At 39.5% G+C, this 14,735-nt stretch overlaps 1 protein-coding gene across 1 annotated transcript; it reads left to right on the plus strand.

The window, feature by feature from the left end:
- Positions 1-394: 394 nt before the first annotated feature.
- On the plus strand, positions 395-14,297 carry tbc1d13 (TBC1 domain family, member 13). The gene is made up of 12 exons (XM_039999939.1): positions 395-529; positions 2,185-2,258; positions 2,352-2,392; positions 2,965-3,026; positions 3,939-4,038; positions 5,254-5,336; positions 5,414-5,573; positions 6,875-7,085; positions 7,196-7,359; positions 9,742-9,902; positions 10,460-10,517; positions 10,601-14,297. The coding sequence occupies exons 1-12, from the start codon at positions 507-509 to the stop codon at positions 10,664-10,666; spliced, it is 1,203 nt and encodes a 400-aa protein (XP_039855873.1). The 5' UTR covers positions 395-506; the 3' UTR covers positions 10,667-14,297.
- The last annotated feature ends 438 nt before the right edge of the window (positions 14,298-14,735 follow it).

The following is a 14,735-nucleotide window of genomic DNA, read 5'->3' on the forward strand; positions in this document are numbered from 1 at the left end:
ATTCCTGCAATCAACTACCTACATCTTATCTCTCACTCACTGCGCTGCAAAAACAGAAAGATCAAACAGTCATATTACAGATGGTGTCACATATTTGTGAATCCATAACTACGTGTATTCAGGCAGCTTGGCATGCAGAGACCCTGCAGCTGTTGAGGGGGGGACTGTCAGCGGGAGTGTATTTATGTCAGATCTATGCCAACATTTGTGAGTTACAAAGAAAGGTTTGGGCAGTAATTAACTGTCTTTTAATTTATTAATTAAAAGCTCAACTCGGAGCTCAAAAGCTTTACTCAGAATGTATTCTCTGGAGTAAATCTTCTCTAATTCTTCCGTTTAAAAATGTATTACTAACTGGCCTGCAGGAGGCAGCATTGCAGCCGACAGTGCATTGCCTGTCGGATTTCCTCAGTAAAAGAAGAAGAGAAGTAGGAAGACTTCCCTGTGGCCAATAATTCATTCCTCTTTGGAAACAGTTAAAGGAAAGCACCGTCTCCTGCCTCGACATGTCTACAGCGTACAAAAACAGGTGAGAGGCATTCAAATCTCTGCCCTCGTGAGGGATGTAGGGCGCGCGCACATACTGAAGCTGTTTATTTCAGCAGCTAGCCTCCAAAGCGTAGAATTAGCATTAGCAGCAGCAGCCCCGCTGACCAGACACGAGCCCAGTTACAGCCGCTGGAACACGCGCACCGTGAACGCTAATATGGGTTTTTCAGCTAAAAAAAAAAAAGGGTCAACGTTAGTATCGCAGATGGAAAGCGCGCAGGGTGCTTTGTAAACTCAAGTATTCAGGTGTTATGCTACCTCCGTGTTAGCACATCAGGTGACACAACTTCCTCCACTCCCAAAAGGCTAACAATTAGCCACTGTCCGGCTACCGGTATGTGCTGACTTTGTTTGTGTCACCGAAAGATTGACAATAAATCAGCTGTTCACACATAAACACTAGACCTGAACGGAAATTAAAACACATGTGCTTACTACAAACGAACCCGGCCCTCTGACCTGATAACTGTTCGACAAAAAGACCTTAGTAATGCCTTTTTTGGTTTTTTCCTCTTTTGCTTTTTCTTTATTGAGCAAATCTTTTTCGTTAACAGTACATATTTTACAGAAGCTGACAATATTACCATGTCTTTGCTGTCAATGTAATAATCAAATCTCAGAGTAAATAGAGCCAAGTAAAAAGAGTCGAAAACGATGTAAACACAAGCTGAAAATTTGACAGATAGAGGAAGGACGGTTACACAAATGGCAGATTCTTATAATAGGAAAAGCAGGGTGTTTTCTGTTTGAAGTTTCCTTTAGATTTCAGGGAAAAGGGCCAATTAGGCGAATGCAGTAGGAAAAATAGTTACTGAGAAAACCCCCAAATTTGTTAGAAGAAAATAGCAAATTTTGGAGGGACAAATGGGAACATTACAAGGAAATAATAGGAAGAATAATAGGTCTACAAGGAAGAAATGTTTAATTTCTGAGGGAACAATAGCAAATTTCTGTGAAAATGTTGAGGAAATAAAACAAAATTAATAAGGAAATAACAGTCAAATTCTTGAGGGGGAACATTTTTGAGGGAAAGGTGACACATTTGTGGGGGGCGGCATCAGTTTTGTTTAAATAAAAGGCACATTTCTGAGTCAAAAAAACACCCAAGTGAGAAGAAAATGGCAGATTTAAAGGAAATAATCAACTTAGGGAGGAAAAATAGCAAACGTATGGAGAGAAAAAAAAACAGATCTGTGAGAGGGAGGAACAGAGGCAAATTTGTGTGGACGAAATGGGCAATTATACAAGACCTGGTAATGTAATGAGAATAAATGGAAAGTGTACGAAATTCCATTTATTTACATCTGATGAACAGATATGTTTTCTGTGCTTTAAAAAATGGCTCAAATATTTACATCTTAATTCTGGGTTTAATTTTTCCTGTGGGAGATCGGCTCAAACCTCTTTGGGGAACTGCCATCATGGCATCGCTCACTATTAACACTTTTCAATCCCGATTGAAAAGTGTTAATAGTGAGCGATGCCATTTCCCCATCGTCATACTTGACTCGGAGACAAGAGGCTGTCATCAATCTTCTTCTAAAATTCACTCTCTCCTGTTGTCTCTCTAACTCTGGTGAGTTAACATTTGGGTCAGAAATGAAACTGGCTCTAATCTCGCCTCCTTTTTTTCAGGATACAAGAGTTCAAAGTTGCCTTGGCTGAAGAAAAAATCAACTTGAAGACACTGAGGGAGCTGTGCTTCAATGGTAACTGGATTTTTTGAAGGGGTGGGGCTGGTAATGAAATAGTACAATATTCTGTTAAGCTTTACTGATGGAACCTTTCTTTATTTACTGCAGGAATCCCTTTTGAAGGAGGCATACGAGCGCTGTGCTGGAAGGTGAGTCGCCCTGCCTCATGGGACCATTTTAGCTTTAACTGGTTGTAATTGTATAAACTGGCGTCTCACTTTACAGACAAAAACATACCAGCAGACTCTCTGGTGTACTTTGAGGAAATGCCTCCAATACTTTATTACCTCATACTGTGAAAAGAAGATGTGCTGCCCTTTTACGGCTGAACACTTTACAGTTTACTGGGCTGTTGGTGTCTAAGACAACTAACAATATCAGGGAACTGATTTTCTCTCAGTGAAATATCCAAACTCCAGGAAACACGGAAAAAATGCTGTCTAAGAGTTTCACTAATAGCTGCTGATCTGTTGTCTGCACTTTCTTTTTAATACTACAGCTTGTGTCTACATCCCTGCTGACACATGACACTTCCAACACTCCCACCACATGAGACCAAACTACAGACTGTATATAAAAGCTGGACATAGCCTCAGTGATGTCACCCAGTGGTTTTGGAGTGTGCAAGGAGCTTTGATCTGTTTGTAGGAGTGAAACAGCTTTAATTATGTTTTTAACACAGTGCGTCGTTCTTTTTGTGTTTTGTTTACCTCCTTCTCAGATCCTTCTTAATTACCTACCTGTTGATCAGACCCAGTGGGAGTCTTTCCTGAAAAAGCAAAGGTAAGTGGATCAGTTTAAAGCCCGATCAAAGAGCTGGTGCTTTGATTTTATTTAGGAGAACCCTTGTTTTGTGTCAGCTGCTCTGAGTCTGACTCACAAAACCTGATGCTGCTTATTATGATGCATTATGGTTGAAGTCGCAGCTCTGTTGTGGTTTCCTCTGTTTCACATGAGAGCACTGATACCCAGTTTGGTCTTAACCACTCTTTCCTTCAACTGGGGAAATCAGTGAAATCTAAGAGTGTTGAAAAAGGACATTTTTAGTAAATGAATATGCAGCCTAAAGCAGATTGTCTTTTCCACCTCTGATTATTTAGATTTAGCAGTAAGTCTGCTCTGTGAGCTTCCCGATGTTCCATGTGCATATATGGAAAGCTGGAGGCTTCTCGATTCTGATTCACTTTAAATGTGCCGAACTCACGCGTGGCCACACTACACTGTGGTTCTTTTGCTTTGTTTTGTTTTGAAAAGATGAGTCAACCTAATTTTAAATGCTGCGGCTCAGTTGAGTAGTTCTTAAACTTTTTGCTTCACTTCAGTAGCTGGAAAAGGACACAAGTTTTATCAGTCATCAGCAATCCAAATACAAGGACCCAAAGTAATCTTAAAACTTAAAAAAGGTGACACATACACAGGGGGAAAAGCAAGCAAACTCGGAAGGGAAACGCTGACAAATTTACAAGAGGAAAAACTGTAGAGTCATTGTTCTTTTCTTTTAGAGTTTAAACTATTTAATCAGTCAAACTTGTCAAAGAATAGAAAATCTAAAAAGAAACTTTATTTAACTTCAAAAACAGGACGTGAATCCTTCCATGTGATTCACTAATATATGAGAATCTGATGTGACTAATCAAATTCAGTGATTATTAATCAATTAATGTATTCTTTCCTTTTCTTCCATGGGTCTCACAGAGAGGTGTACTCCCAGTTCCTGAAGGAGATGATCATCCAGCCCGGCATTGCCAACGCCAACCTGGGCCTTTCCAGAGAAGACGTGACGATGGAGGATCACGTGAGTCATCCTCTGTCGTTCTCTCTTCGCTGCAGTGACGAGCTGAAAGAAATAATGAAACCAAATTGTGCTATGAGTGATAAATCGAAATGAAAATTAGCATCACCTCCCAACAGTTATACAAGTGTCAAATTGAGATAAACAGTGTGGATTCTCCTGCTGAGTGCCATTAAACTGTGTCAGGTGAATATAATTACCTAGTGAGGTCTAAAGTCGTAAAACACTCACTGCTGCCGTTTTCAACTCGAGCACTCAGCAAGCAGGAGTTTGGTCTGATTCTGTTACAGATCTTTAGCTGAGGTCTGCATAATAAAGATTTTACTGGACTCGCAACATTAAATTTTATGGCTTGGCTTCATAAGGTTGTGCTTGAGTGAACCTTTAAACGTGTGAGTACTGAATAATACCTTTCACTTTGTGACTGCTGCCCACACTGGGCACCGACTGTGTGCAGTAATTTATATTTGCACGACGGCACACAGTGTAGCATAAACTAGAGCTGTTACAGAGGCTTTTTAAACAACCAAATCCATCACAATGAGTGCCTACCATAAATTAATTTGGGGGCGACCGTGGCTCAGGGGGTTGGGAATCGCATCTGTAACCGGAAGGTCGCTATTTCGATCCCTGGGCTCTCTGTCCTGGTCGTTGTGTCCTTGGGCAAGACGCTTTACCCTACCGCCTACTGGTGTTGGCCAGAGGGGCCGATGGCGCGATATGGCAGCCTCGCTTCTGTCAGTCTGCCCCAGGGCAGCTGTGGCTACAACTGTAGCTGCCTCCACCAGTGTGTGAATGTGAGAGTGAATGAATAGTCGTATTGTAAAGCGCTTTGGCTGCCTTGAAAAGCGCTATATAAATCCAATCCATTATTATTATTATTATTATTGTTATTAATCACTCATATGCACATGGCTGTGCTTCATCTGTTTGACTCTAAAAACGTGGGAGTCAGAGTCTGAAGTGATAAGAAGCCAAGTTATCTCCATGCACACAGTGCACACACGCAGCAGCGTGATTCTGAAACTGTCGGATTTATATTTTGAAGTCACTTTAAAGTCAAATTTGCTCTGCAGTCAGATAAACGCTAAAGAGATGTACAGCACGTCCTTACAGATCACAGAAATATAGATCACCTTCTCCTGTGGCTCTTTGTCATGAGCCACTTGTCTTGACGAGTTTGATTGAATAGTTTTTATCTGATCTGATTCTTTTCAGCCTCTGAATCCAAACCCTGACAGCAGGTGGAACACCTACTTTAAAGATAATGAAATTCTGCTGCAGATCGACAAAGACGTGAGGTAAACACCTTTACCAGCTGTTCTGTTACTTCCTCCTGTTAAATAACAGTAATGTGAATGTGAGTGTTCACCTGCAGGCGGCTGTACCCGGACATGGCGTTCTTCCAGCGCCCCACAGAGTACCCCTGTCAGCTGATCCTGGACCCTCAGAACGACTACGAGACACTGCGTCGCCGAGTGGAGCAGACGACGCTGAAGGCACAAACGGTGAACTGCAACCGCAGCGGGGTCACCAATGTAAGCCTACATCCAGGGCATGAATGCGATTGTGGGGTCCAGCTCAGTTTTGCTGATTCAGGCCCATCTGTCGAATTTTGACTTTTCTGCCCCGCTTACAGTACAAACAGGTTAGTTCAGGTACAGTGATGCGCTGAAACAAAACCATCATCCTGGTATTAACAGCAGGAAGGGTTGAAGTTACTCACACGGCCTACATCAAAGCTGACACAGGTACAGCTGAGAAAAGAAAACAGTTAATGACTAAGAATTCGTCTCATTAGAAATGTAATAGGAATGTATAACTTATGATGGAATGATGATGGCCATCGTCAGCTATTTACATTCGTTTGTTGTACGTGACTTTCTGTAAACATTTTTCCACCTATAAATCACAAACCTAAATTACTGCTTAATTACTGCAACATTACATAAAGTTTTTAAAACTACACGTTTACACAGTCACTTAAAGAGGAAATGGTTCAGCATTTTTCTACAGGTCAGGCATTTTAACCCTCTGGTTAATATCTGTAAAAGGGGTTTTAATTAACTTAGAAATTTAGATGTAAATGACTGAAAGGGCAATACTTTACGTCAAAGGAATGATCGTGGTTCTTTGGATAATATCTAGACAGATTCCTCTCTCTGCCGTGACCGTCTTTCAACCTCAGTTAATGGTGAAAAATGTAGATCATGTCCTGTACCAGGCAGGAAATAAAAACTTGGCAGTTGTTAAAACTTAAACCCCCTGGTGACTGCTAAAACGTGCACATAATGTGTAAACGTTAAGTTTGAGTTATGTGCAGAAAAAGTGTGTGTTCACAAAGCAGCCTTGGTCACACAGTTTGTGTGTACAAAGAAACAGTAGTTCTATTCAGAGGGCAGCAAGATTATTTATGTAGTGGAGAAACCCTGCTCATGTGGATATGACTAATCAGCATGAGCACCATGTCTCCATTTGTTTCACATCTATTTGATATTTGGTAACATTTACAGACATAACTGGCATAAATCAGGTGTTTCCTTCGCCAGTAAATGATAATAACATGGGCACATGTCTAATTGTCATTAATAGCATGTGTTCTGTGATAATAAGAATATTTTATATGTGCATTTGGCATATTTGCATTACAGTTTTGTCTGTTAGCATAAAAAATGCAAAAAAACCAAAAACTAGAAGCGGCGTTAATCCTTGCTTCCATGTGATTGGCTGATTAGATATTACTGTTGCTATGCAGTTGTACAGGTGTGCCTAACAAAGTGGCCATTGAGTGTATGTTACTTCAAATCTGTTTCGGATCAGCTGTGTCTTGTTTTCTCAGGTGAGTTCACCTGGAAAGGCGCTGAACCTGTATCCATCTAACGAGTACGAGGTGCTGCCCAATGGCAGTGAAGCCCACTGGGAGGTGGTAGAGCGGATCCTCTTCATTTATGCCAAACTGAACCCTGGCATCGCCTACGTCCAGGGCATGAATGAGATTGTGGGGCCAATTTACTACACGTTTGCCACAGATCCCAACAGCGAGTGGAAAGGTTTGTAACGTTTAAAAGGGGAAAAAAAGCTTACATAAACTCTGTTTTCCTTTTGGTGATTTTTTTTTTTTTTTGTTTGTTTGTTTGTTTTTTACTGTGGCATCTCACAGAGCACGCTGAGGCAGACACCTTCTTCTGTTTCACCAATCTGATGTCGGAGAACAGAGATAACTTCATCAAGAGCCTGGACGACTCTCAGTGTGGCATTACCTACAAGATGGAGAGTGTGTACTCCATGCTCAAAGACAAAGACATGGAGCTATATCTTAAGCTGGTATGGTTCACCTTTAACACATTTCTTGTTCCTTCCACTAAACACAGACGCAAACAAGTATTTTCTTCAATAAATCAATTACCAAATTGACTTGAATATGCTTTGTAACCAGGATTTTAATAGTTTTGCAATTTTCATTAGTTTTTATTTAGTTTTGACTTCAGATTTTCAATTTTATATCAGTTTTATTAGTTTTTACCAATTGTTTGCTAGTTTAGTTTAGTTTTTATTTTTTTGAAAATCCTTAGTTTCAGTTTAGTTTTGATTAGTTTCAGTTATAGTTTTAATTGTGTTTGCAATAATTAAGTGCAACAAAATCCCAGTTTCATCATATCAGTCATTCTCTTCTGCTTATCCTTGGGTATGTTGCTATTCCAGCTACCATACCCTGGTGCACCCTGGACAGGTCGCCTGTCTCTCGCAGGGCTAACACGCAGAGACAGACAACTCACATTTCCACCTGTGGGTTCTTTAAATAAATAAATAAAGGCAGATGAACAACCATTGATACCAGGCAACTATAAAATGTATATCTTGGCCCCAATGAGACTATTAACTCTTGCAGCACCGGGTGTTCGTAATTTTGGTTCAAGTGAATTGATAAACTTTGTGAAGGCAATTGACTCACACAGTTATGTAGATGTCCCCGTCCTGTTGTCTCGGGATGCATCACGCTGCCTTGCCTGGGGTTAGCTTCTGTTTTCTGGGGATGAGGGTTGAGTGTGCTCCCTTACCTTCTCAAGGTAAGCTAGGTTAGCCTTCTTGTGTGAGCTTTTCAAGTGCACTTTAAGGTTTGTGGGATTTTCTTCCCTTTAGAAATGTCCCTCATAATTTGTCTCTTTCCACTACAAGACACTTTATCCAAAACACAGTCATATTCAAAGTAATCCCAAATTGGACTCTGGCGCTTTCTCCCGACTTTTCCTGACATGATTCTGCGCGTGGACGAAGCAGCAACACAGACGACTCGACTAACGTACTGCCACCTGCTGGCATAATGAGACAGCAAGAAAAAATCTGGAAACTAAACTTCATTTTCACCCTTGACTATTGTATGACACGCACACATCAATGAAAACTAAACACATTTTTGCTATAAATTCAGTTGATTTTAGTTAGTTTTGTGAACACTCATTACAGTTTTAGTTAGTTTTCCTTTTTTTGTTTTTATTTTTATTTCTGTTAATGAAAATGTTTTTTCACTTCTAGTTTTCGTTATTTCGTTAGTTTTCGTTAACGATAATAACCTTGTTTGTAACAGAGCTGCTTCCAGTCAGCCCTTTTCCAGTTTCTCTTATTGATAAGATACTTTAAAAAAAGTAGAAAAGATCTCTCCTGTCCTTCCTCTTGTAGGATTTAAATAATTTTTGTCGGACAGTCAGCACTTTTCATGATGTTTCTTTTCAAGCTAATCGCCTGTAACTGCTGTGATTCTTGGCTGTTTGACAGACTTTCTTCTCACTCATCAGGAATTTATTTCCTACAAAGCAGCAAAACAGAAACTCCCACAGGTTAAACTGGGCTGACCAGATACGTTTAAAGCCTACTGACTCTGAATTACTAAACATTACTAAACAAAATCAAAGCCAGTGCTGCAGCACCACAAGCTAATTTCTCTCGTGGTCTCTTGATGCTGGCTCTAAAAGCGAGTTAGTCCCCATAGACTCCCGGGTTAAAATGTCCAACTTTTCAGCAAAAATAAACACCTTTACAGCCTTCTAGAATGTGACTGACAGGTGGATGGTGACACATTCATCTGTAGCTGCTAGCTGTCTATTAGGTTTCACCTCAGCTAACTGGAGTCTCAGAACTGGACCTCTGGACTGTATGGTGTTTGCATCTTCTGGGCCAATTTGCTGAGGATAGGCCTAGCAGACAGGTAAAAACTGCAGTCAAGACTGAAACTGTAGACCTGAGCGAAATCCAAATGGATACTAATAAACCTTCCAACTCCAAATAGATCTGGTGACGATGGCTGCCTGGGTGTGAGCCCACTGGGAAGTATTCTGAGTTACTTTCAACAACCCAAACTAAGCAGTTTCTGGGCAATACACATAGTGCTCCCAAAGCAGCACCCATAGGGCATACTTCTAATTCACTGTCAAAATATTAAATTTTTTTTCTTGATCAGCTGCAGGTGCAAGGAAAAAATAAACAGCCCTTGGAATTACCAAGATATCTACTTTGATTATTCATAAATTCATAATTAGTCATAATTATAAACAAACACAAAATCAAAACAAACCTGTACTGCTGTGTTTTCTTTCATTTATGGAACAGCTTCACGTTCTCCCTGCAATAAAAATTTTAAAAAAGTAAAATGCAGATTAAATTCTTGTTAAAAATTGTTGCATTGACTTCCTGTGTGTCTTCCCCCCACAGGAAGAGCAGAACATCAAACCACAATATTTCACCTTCCGCTGGCTCACCCTGTTGTTATCTCAGGAGTTCCTCCTGCCAGATGTCATCCGCATCTGGGACACACTTTTTTCTGACCAGGACAGATTCCATTTCCTCATCCTGGTCTGCTGCGCCATGCTCATGTGAGTCTTTCAGACTGGATTGAATTTATTTCAGTTATTTTTATATGTCATCAATTGGACATGATTCTCCTGAGATTTTTAGAGCCAAATACAATAACTTTAGTTTACTTTAAATGTATAAATACAAACATGCAAGCAATCCAGGTCTTTGTCTTTAAGACATGACTCTAGTTTTATTAATTGATCTGTCATCTTCATAATTATAATTGGGTATCATCTGCATACAATAGAAACTGTGTTATTTTCTAATGATATTACCTGAAGAACGTGCACAGAGCATGAAATGTTAATTATTCAGGTCTAAAAGACTATGGGCAGACTAGGCTTTCAAAGTCCGAGTCAGGGTGCTATTTAGCATTACAGTGTTCTTTGCGAAGAGGAAAAATGACTCGGCAGTCTTTGCAGAAGTACTTGAGTTTTGTGTGAATTTAGAAGTAGGCATTAGTTGTCTTGCTTCATAGATGGATATAAGTGTATGCACTGTTTCTTTTTTTTGTTTTTTAAATAACATTTCCTAAGGGAAGCATTCACACTGTGTCAACTCCTCCTTCTCACAGACTCATCCGGGATAACTTATTGGCTGGTGATTTCACAGTGAACATGAGATTACTGCAGGTACAACTCTAAAGCACACAGTGTTCATGTTCAGACATGCAGCTGATGCTACAAGGATTAATTGGGCTGGATATGTCTTTCAGGATTACCCCATCTCAGACGTCCACACCATCCTGACAAAAGCCAAAGACCTGCAGGATACATCCTAACCTGGTCCTCGTCCTCCCGCCTTCTCTGGTCACGTGTGGTAGGTGGGAGTCTAAAACAAAAAGGAGAAGAAAAAAAAAAAAAACAACAAAAAAACATTTGTCATGTCAAATGTGTTGTGGATGGACCTGACCAATGAAGAGTCTGCACGGATGTTTGGGACAGCGTGCAAAACTTGGGAGGACATGCTGAAACTTCCTCGAAATGAGTGGAGGATGGAGGGGTGCCTTGTGTCATAATCCATTATGGGAAAAGGCTCCCTTGGTACGTGCCTGTCCTGCTTTCTCAGCCATCTCTCCCGTGGAGACAAATCAAGGTCTGTAGGGAGGCGGGGCCACAGTAATCCTACACTACCAATCGTAACCACATGTGTTCAACGAAGGAGCCAAGAATTCAAAGGAAACTCCCACTGCGATCACGTATGTAGTCCGATTGAGTTTAACTGTGTTGAGCAGTATGTGCATGTTTGTTCTTCTAAAAAAAAAAAAAAAAGTTAATTTTCAATGATTTTTGCTGATGTAAGAAACATGTATGCCTTATCTTTTGAAGGATGTGAAATGGGAGATGGCATTTCTGTGTATATATTCACTCTGACATCAGAAACATGAAGCGATAGTTTCCGCCTGTTATCATCTCAGCAATGCTTTCTAACCTTTTGGAGAATCACAGCAGAAGGAAACTGCTGTTGAAAGAACGGTGTTGTTTTTTCATACTGAACATTATTTTCACAGCAGTTTTATTTTTTTCTTCCTCTAGCCCAAAGAAGCAAGTCTCACAACTACGTTGGGACCAATGTGCACTTAATTTTAATAGTAATGAAATATTAACAGTATGGTTTAGTGAAGTTCTTAATTTCTGATCAGCAATCAGTCCAGCTTCTGGAAATTGCCAATTTAGTGTCATCGACCAATCGGAGGAAATGTGTGAGGAGCTAAAATAGCTTGTTTGAGACAGAAGGATTAACTGAGCCCAGTGTAAGATAAAGAAGGATTATTCTTATCTATGAATCATGCACAGTTGCTCAAGTAACTTAAAATGAAAAGAGGGTGTTTTTTGTTTGATGTTTTTGGATAGTGAGGAATTATCTTTACATAGCAATGCATCAACCACACAGCTGCCTTTTAGGCAAACTTTCTAAAAGTTGGCATGAAACACTTCTTTTCTCCTCTTCTTTACAGAGTGCAGTTGTTCAGTCAGAAAGGAGGCTTGGCTGTTTATAACAAAATAATAGCCTTGCTAAATTTAAGTTAATCACTTTTGGTTTAGACTGATGATGTTCAGTGTGAAAACGGCATCCTGGCTCATTGCACTTTTCTCTTCTGATGTGCACGTCTGTGTCCAGCCTTGACCTTGTAACACGTCAGTGAGGAGAATCGATGCGGAATAAGAAAAGAAGCAAACTGTTGAAGCTTATTGAGTGATGACGCTCATATGAAGGCACTCTGTGTGGATATTTGATCTGAACACGAATGAAAAGAGGTCATTCTAACTCTAAGAATTTGTAATGTGGCCCTACATGCACAGGTCTAGCAGGCACCAGGCCCAGGGCCATTAAAGTGCAGTGTTTATCGTCTTTACAAACACTTCTCAGAAGTTGGTTTGGGCATTAAATAATCTAAGCTTTCCCTGTCTGCTTTTTATTTTCTGCTTCTAAAAATTAAACCTAATCTACACACTATAGAAACATTACTTTTCTTCATTTACTTTTACCTACAGTCTGTAACAGTGCTGAACTTTGAGGAAGTGTTAAGTTGCTCTTTCACTTAAACTGAAAAGATTATTCTTGCTCAGCTTATCATAATGAATCAAAGTGGACCTGTTCTTCTTTTCCTGTTTCCTGTCTCATAGTTCCTGCTCCAGTGGTGGATGTTCATATTAAACACGGCCAAAGTTAACAAATAACAAGGTCAGTGTACAGTTAGTCCCTCTGACACCAAAGCTCAGGCTGCAAAATGCTCCAAACACTCTTTTTTTTTTTTTTTTTTTTTTTTTTCTACTTTTGGACTTGCATGAAGTCACAGAGAAGGGACGTCCCTAATACAGTCATGTTAAGCACAGACGACCCACACACTTCAGTTGACAAGGGGCAGTTAGTCAGAATAAAGTTGGCTTAAAGGAGGAGGAGCTAAAATGGCTAGCTTGAGATCTAAAGGTCTGCTCCAAGGCTCCGTGTAAAATAAAGAAGTATTATTTTGAACTGTGAATTATGCAAAGCTCCTCTTGTAGAGTTCAGGAAAAAACTGGAGCTGGAAATTAGAACAATGCATCCACTTAAATCTAAAACCAGTAAAATCTCAGAACCTGAGAAATGGCTGTTTTGTTTTAGTTTTAGTGACTGCTTTTAACTGTCAGACTTAATATAACACTAACTGTTAATCTAACAATAGCTTCATATGTAGGAAAAAATTAATGAATTACACATAAACTGCTTTAACACTTTGAGACGATAAAGTCAACATTTGTGAGAAAAAGGTGATGAGGTGAATCCAGATAGAAAGTTTTTCCTGATGGAAAAAAACACAAATCTTCTTGCAAAATTATGACTTTAAAATTATGACTTTAAAATGTCATTTTGGCTTTTTTTTTTTTTTTTTTTTTTTTAAAGAACAAAAAAAACAACTTCTTTAATGCTGAACTTTTTTTTCTTTAAATATCACTCTTCTTTAAACCTGCAATGGCCCATACATTCTGCTGTAAAAGTGATCTTAAGGTGTTTTCACACCAACGCTGTTTAGTCTGTTTAAATCGAGGATGTGTGAACAAGGTGATCACAGCAAATCAACCACACCGAGACCCTTTGGAGGAGGTGGTCACGGTGCGGTTCGTTTATGGTGGCTAAACCAACTACTAGATATACGCTACAAGTCTGAGTTAAAAAAACGTAAAAGAGTAATATAAGGTTGGAGTCACAGTACAGACACATCTGGTCGCTGAGTGGACCGAACAGTTCACTTGTTTTCATCTCTGTGTGAAAACAGACCAAAACACAGGGAAAATCTACAAGTTTACAAACTCATCACTTATTTAGACCAGATTAAACGAACAATAGGTGTGAAATCCCCCTAAACTAACAATAGAAATCAATATTTAGTCAAGCTGGAGATGGTACGTCGCACTTTAAATGAAATGACAGATCTCCCAAAATCTGTATTTTCAGATTGTCTCAAGTAATCTGAGCTGTTTTTGTTTTTTTATTAAGGAAAACTGGAATCATTTTTTTCTGTACAATAATTTCAGTTTATTTAAATGAAACTGTGCAAAATATTAGGCTGGAAAAACACATTTGAGCTCTGTTTTAAAAACTGCAACCAGATCAGTATTAGACCCACTACAGGTTTCATAATGTGAAGCCACAATCAGATCTTTAGTCAGAAAGATTTGTTTTCTAATCTTTCTTCACAATAAACTGCAGAAAACTTCAAAAAGTGCAGTTTGGGTAAAACTTTCAAGGCTCATATCACCATGTGAGATATATGGCTGCTTAAAACAAGTGATAACATATGACCGGCCTCCTTTCTACCTGCACTTTGATACCAGGGTTGTCCTCCAGCTGTGACTCCTGCTGTTTAAATGTGTTTTTCAACCACAAAAATATTTAGATCTCAGAAATTCTGGAAAGATTAAATAAATAAAAAAGCACCAAATTCCATCCCAGTTGCTGAGGTTTAATGTCCTGTTACTGTACAAACAGCCATGGTGCTAAGATAGAATTCTAAGTAGCTTCAATAAATGCACTGGCGTTATTGTACAAACAAAAATGAGCTGATTCTGAGGAGGTCCGCTGGGAACTTTTCTCATATTTTGCTGATTTTACATCAAATCTTCCTCACTTCTTGTTGTACTTTCTAACCTCTTACTGTCCATTGAGTAGTTAAGGGTTCAGTCAGATCTTCCTTTTCTGTTTTATGTTATAACAGACGAACGTTGAGGCCAAAATTGCTTTGAGAGTTGACTTGAGAGGCCCACTGCTGTTTGTTTAAGCATGTTTGTTAACATGCTTAAAATGCAACATCACTGTGACTGATGCGAGGTTAAAGATCAGTAATCACGTTAAAAATCTGAGATTACAGT

This window comes from Simochromis diagramma, unplaced genomic scaffold (genome assembly GCF_900408965.1).
Source record: "Simochromis diagramma unplaced genomic scaffold, fSimDia1.1 OVJJ01000596.1, whole genome shotgun sequence".
Taxonomy (NCBI): domain Eukaryota; kingdom Metazoa; phylum Chordata; class Actinopteri; order Cichliformes; family Cichlidae; genus Simochromis; species Simochromis diagramma.